Below are 6,169 nucleotides of genomic sequence, written 5' to 3'. Positions count from 1 at the left end.
GGCCCCTTGCTGCTCCCCAGCCAGCCCTCTCAACCCCCATCCCACTGCTCCCGGTGCACCCACTTTCATCAGCGTTTGCTGCCACCTCTCATCCACCCCTCATAGGTCACGCCTCCCCTCCCCCCTTCACAGGTTACTCCTGCTCCCCTCTTCCCCCCTCATTCTCCAGTTGACCCCTGATCACCTCCAGCCTGCTGGACCCCAACACCTCATCTAGCTCCTCCCCCATCCTGCCTTTCTTATCAGGCAACTATTTTTAATCGATTTAACCTCCTCCTAATGCCCAAATGTCTGTATTTAGCCCAAAAGAAAATATAAGTTTCTTTGGTGCTTCATCAGCTGGCCCAGTTATAAAATGAATTGAGGGTCAGCAGATTGCTATAGGAATTATTGGTGTGCAGCACCTTTCTGGATATTGACTTTCCACTGAAGATTCAAGGATATCATGAGTAGGCCTTTCCTTCTGTAGGCGATAGAGTCAGACTGTCAGCTTACTTTGCACAAACAGCTCTCCAGTTTTAGTGATACTACCATTACTGGCCTGACTTGGATTTTAAAAGAAGTTACCTGAAAATCGAAAAATAAGTGTCATATTAACTTTTGTTTTTGTTTTTTTGCACAAGTTCCCATTCTATCTTTTAATTTGGCAGTCTTGTTGTTGCTTGAATTGCTAGTGTAGCTTTGAGGCATGAATTAGCAAATGTACTTGCATCAATTCAGCAGAAGCTTACAAGCTAGATGGAATTTTTATTAATTATAGATTGGCTTACCATCCCAAATTTGCTATTTGCATTTTCAGGGGCAGTTTTACTACATTTCTGTTTTACATCCATACTAAAACTTTTTCTAGAAGATTCTACCCAGAGTCCATTTTTTTTTAAATGCGTCTTTACAGTAATCTCAGAGTACCTATCAGACCTATATGATAATGAATTTTTGTGAAAAATGAGAATGTATTCCAAATGCCATTCTACAGCCAGGCAGTAACTAGTTTGGTTCATTGCAGTAGGTTTTAATATGTTACAGCTTACATTCATTCTTTTTATAAAAGAACAGGCAGAATTAGTTTGGGATGAAATTAGACTGCTTAAACTTTTTAAAACATTCTTGATTTCAATGATGATTAATTTACAGTGGGGATGTTTAAATGTTTCAAATGCATGCTTGCTGTGAGGTTGGATAATAATACATTCAGTCTCCTCATGGATAAAATCTTGCTCTTAAAGTATAGTTGCTGAAAGTAGGGCTCACATGATATTATCCACATGGTGGATGACAGCCTAAGTTTATACCAATGGTTAATTCATTTTTCAGAGTAAACATATTCTAATTATAAGAGAGAATGGGGCCTGGCATGGTGCAGGCACTAAGGCACATGGTTGACAGCCCAGCGGTTGCAGGTTCAAGGCCATAGCTGAAGTGGTCATGGTGTGGCTTGTCAGATTCCAACGAATTGGTGAATTCCATTAAATACTTTGTCACAAGGACACAAAAAGGAAAAGAAAGGATAAGAGATTGATCAATGCAATACTAATTGCAATTGAGAATATTTATGTTAACCAACAGGGTAATTTGACATAGAGATAGTAAAAAATTGTTAGTCTTGGAAAAATTAATAGATTATGCCTAAGGGATGGCAACATATAATATTTCCACGTATAAGAGAAATGTTGGGAATGGTACCTAAAAGTATTAAAATAGTGCAGGTATTAAAATTACAGTAAGTTATAGGTCAAGCACAATTCACTAATTCTCTGGTAAGCAATTAAATCATTTAATGATACATTATCTTTCATAATATTTCATTCAGTTTTTGGAGGTCCATAGGAGCATCACCTGTTTTTTCCATACATAAAAATATATTACAGTATGGTACTTGTCGACTTGCACGTAGCACCGAGTCTGCATATACTTTACATAACCACTTCTGTCCATCATTCACGTCATTTATTTGTTGATGAATGAATTGCAATGATTTTCTTTTATTTTATATAGAAGCTGTATAGTATATTTTTATAGAAGCTGTTGCTTGTATCTTTCATAAACTATAGTAATTTCTGGAATGAAACAGTACCACAGAAACATTTATGGTAGCTTATGAAGAAGGTTTATAAGAATACTGGCTGGCATTTATTTCATAAGGGGCACCTTTGCAAGCCATAATTGTTTTGTCTTCTAAGTTTGGTATTTTCCATGTTGGCTGTTGACTTGTTCATTTTCATTTAAATTGTTCTGATTATTAAAACTTTTAGTCAGTGTTCAGAAGTCTAGCTGTCAGAACACAGTGGTCTCTCGTAAATCTAAATTTATAGTTTACTTACCATCTACATATTTTTGTTTATATTTGGAATATAGTTTGCTGCATTTCAATAAATAATTTCTCAGTACATTAATATTTTTGTTGCCTTTAGGTTAAAGGGAACTATTTTAACTTCTGCAATATGTAGGAAGTACATTTGTACACAGTCAGTTTACTCAAAGGTCTTTACAAATGTTTGGCGTATCTTGAAACCCTACCTTCTTCAGGCTTGGGATTCTTTTAGGCTTGGTCAGAGGTAAATTATTTTTTCTCTTGGTTTAGGTACAAAAATAGTGAAGCATGATAATTACTTACTTTCTCTGTGCTCTCTTTCTGAAGTTTGGCACATTTTTCATTTGCTAGGCATCTGTGGTCTATAGAACAGTCCTTTTGTAGAGTCTCTTCTCTTACAACAATAACAGAACTTTTGCTTATATGGAAAAGCAGGGGCTGTAAAACCTTTGTTTTGTTATTTGTTCTTAGTGCTTCCCTGAGTTCTCAGAAAGAGAAGGAGGGAGAAGGGATGAATTGGAGGCTTTTTGAAGACCTTCCCATATCCTTGATCTCCTCCCAAACTGGGATCCATCAAACAACATGATTTAGATAGTAATCTTATAAGCTCTGTGCCAGCCATTTTGCAATTGGTGAGTCTATTCTGCCCACTAAGCCCCGCTCTTATATTTATTCAGCCTTTAGGGAACAACTGTGTTCCATCACAGACAATGACTTTCAAGGCATCATTTATGTTTATTTGACCCTGTGCTCTTTCAAAATAAGAATCTAATTAACGTGCCAATGATATTCTATTTTAACCTCCACAGGTGAACAGATAACTCCCGAGTACCATCTGGAGTTCATGAACCCAGGCTGGCAGCTTGCAAGCTAATTGGGTTAAAAGTTTTAGCATTATATAACTTTGGGTAAAATTTTTCATCTAATTAGTAAAAGAAAAATATATTTTTTTTACAAGTGGATTTTGTTTCCACAAGTTTCTTTACTAGTATGTACAGTTTGTTTCCATTATTTCATTGATGAAAACAATGTGGAGAAGAGCGGAAAAATGACCAGTTGGTTATATTTAATTGTTCCTTACTACTCAGAAAAGCTAGATGAAATCACTATATATAAAAGGTTTAGTAAAAGATCTTGCATGCACCTATTGGAGGACATAATTTATTATTATTTTCAGTTTGTAACCTCATAGCTGTGTGCTAATAAGCTGAATATATTCTTGGAAGATGGTGTTTATATTCTTCATTGCACTGGAACAAACAGTGATGTTTCCATACATTTAAAAGAAATAACAGATTTTTTTCAAAAGCAGCTTTAGAGTTCCCTTGTGAATTGATAGACAACCAATTTCAATAACGACATTGAAGAGCCAAAATATTCCTTTTCTTCATTTTATGTTCTGCATAAGGTGATGCATGTCAGAAGAAACTACTAATCCTGAAGGGATATACCTCTCCTTAAATTCTGGGAGAATGGACATGGGGCTATCTAGTTAGCCAAAGCAGAATAAGGAAGATCAATTTTTCAGCAACTGATTGAACAGAAGTGGTTAAATGTGATGTGCAAGACGATAGGAATATATTTCATTATAGATTGTATGCATAATCAGGACTTGGTGGACCTATTCAATGCTGAATGAAATATGATGATTAACAGTAATAATTTGTCACTTATGATTTGACTGCTTACCCTGGGGTTGGGCGGAAAAGTTGGCTTCCCTTGATGTTTTCCTTTTTTTGACTTTTTATGTTTTCTACACTTTAAATCATCTTTGATTATGAATATTAATTATAGCAATATATTTGTGGATTTACAATCAGAGCATAAACTTAATGTGTTAGATTACACAAGTAAAAAGTAAACATTCTTAAAAAGAAGGCAAAATACCTTTTTTTTTATTAGGAGGAAGCTCTACATGCGTTTATTCAGCCTGAGATCCTTGATGGTCCCAATCAGTATTTCTGTGAACGCTGTAAGAAGAAATGTGATGCCAGGAAGGTAACTACATGAAATTTATGGGGAAAAACCATTTACCTATGTTATAAATATATAAATACACATTAATCTTGTTTGTTTGGATTTTTTTATATAGGGGTTACGATTTTTGCATTTTCCATACCTGTTAACCTTACAGCTGAAGAGATTTGACTTTGATTATACCACTATGCATAGGATTAAACTTAATGACCGTATGACTTTTCCTGAAGAGCTAGATATGGGCACATTCATTGATGTTGAAGATGAGGTAAATATGTACATAGTCTCTTTCTCAGAAAAGTTTTTCCCTGATTTCTCTAAAACCCCAAAATCATAGGGGAAGCTAACTAAATATGAGTTCCTGCATTGTTTATAAAATTATCTGATTTTCTAAACTGCTAAATGTCCCAAACCTGCTTCAATTACTAAGCAGCTGATCATTTCTGAAAGTCAGACCATGACTCAAAGCACCTTAAGGATATTGTATTTTAAATGTGTATGTCTGTTTTTTTCAAAATCTGAAAATGATACTGAAGTTAGAAGCAAGCACACGCCAACTGCAGAAACTTCCTCAGCCTGACAATGGTTTTTAAACCCAAAAGCTTGCTTTAAAATTTTTTTCCAACTATTTAAGTTGGTCTAATAAAAGATATCAGATTCACCCAAAGAACCTTGTCTGCCTATGTCCTTAAACCAACACAGCTACAACCTACACCACCGAAGATAGAATGTATTTACACGGTTAGTCTGTCAGCAAGTATGTTAGCTACCTCATTTAATTTACAGTTCGGATACCTCTTTCTCTTTTTCTTAACACTTGAGAATAGTGCATTGACACCATAATTCATAGTATGTAAGAAATTTTCATGGTTTTTTACACCTTTAAATTCCACCACCTTTATTTTGTGCTAGTAAAACCCATGTCCTCTTTGCTAAGGAAGACTATGGTTTTTGATAAATGAACTTAAAGCATAAAGTAAGATCAGATGGACTTTCATGGGCACGTGGACTTTCATGTTTATAAGTTACCTATTCCTGTGGTTCCTTTTTTTTCCTCTTCCAAACTTAGAACAGAAAACAACAACAAACATATACCTGCTAAATATTACAGCATAAAGATCAAATATTCTATATTTGTCTTGGGTATCAAGTTTGCATGGCTTACCTGGTGCCTGAATACTGCATCTTAAATTATACTTTCTTTTCTTACCAACCTCACAAATATATTATAGATATGAATAGAGTACTTTGAATATACAGTGATATCCAGATTTTAAGGCGTGGAGGTACTATAAGACTTTAAAAATGCTTGCTTACTTTTAAAATGTTCTTTGTATCAGAGCATGCTATTCTACCAAATCACTGTCTGTCAAGTAATGTTTATTAATAATTTTTTGTAAAAAAAATAATAAATAAATATTTTTATAAGTGGATCAACATCTAACTATTTTATATCAGTATAGTAAACGGCATTCATAAACTGACTGCTTTGTAAACTTAATATTCCTAAATTGGTTGCTTCATATTTATAAGTTATATGTAACAAAGTTGACTGAACAGATTTTAAAAATTGTATCTAAATAACTAACCAAACCTAATCTGGCAAAGTATAATTTACCTGAGCTGCTTTTTTTTTTCAGCCATAGACACAGCATTTTATGTTTTTCTGTGTACCTCTAGGTACAAGGCACGGCTTGTGAACGCCAAGATGGTAGGGCAGATGGAGCATCCCATGGGAGCACATGGGGGCCCCTCTGCGTGCTCAGCAGCAGACCCGGAAGTGGACCAGAAGTAATTCCGGTCCTCTTCCAGGTCCACAGTGGAGCATGCAGGGTGGGGGAGCCCTGGCCCTCAGCTCAGTGACTGGTGCCTCCTGGGCCT

At 35.4% G+C, this 6,169-nt stretch overlaps 1 protein-coding gene across 4 annotated transcripts in view; it reads left to right on the top strand.

Moving 5' to 3' along the window:
- The window catches only part of USP47 (ubiquitin specific peptidase 47), a 148,579-nt gene that overhangs the window by 90,069 nt on the left and 52,341 nt on the right, over nt 1-6,169 (top strand). For all 4 annotated transcript variants that reach the window (XM_019519573.1, XM_019519574.1, XM_019519572.1 and 1 more), the window contains 2 exons: nt 4,214-4,309; nt 4,404-4,556. In XM_019519573.1, coding sequence (XP_019375118.1) covers nt 4,214-4,309; nt 4,404-4,556 — 249 coding nt within the window. The remainder of the gene's footprint in view (nt 1-4,213; nt 4,310-4,403; nt 4,557-6,169) is intronic.

Source organism: Gavialis gangeticus, unplaced genomic scaffold (assembly GCF_001723915.1).
Source record: "Gavialis gangeticus isolate Ggan-Ray unplaced genomic scaffold, GavGan_comp1, whole genome shotgun sequence".
In the NCBI taxonomy this organism is placed as follows: domain Eukaryota; kingdom Metazoa; phylum Chordata; order Crocodylia; family Gavialidae; genus Gavialis; species Gavialis gangeticus.
The sequence above is the reverse complement of the archived record's forward strand: the minus strand, read 5'-3'. Positions and strand labels throughout refer to the sequence as shown.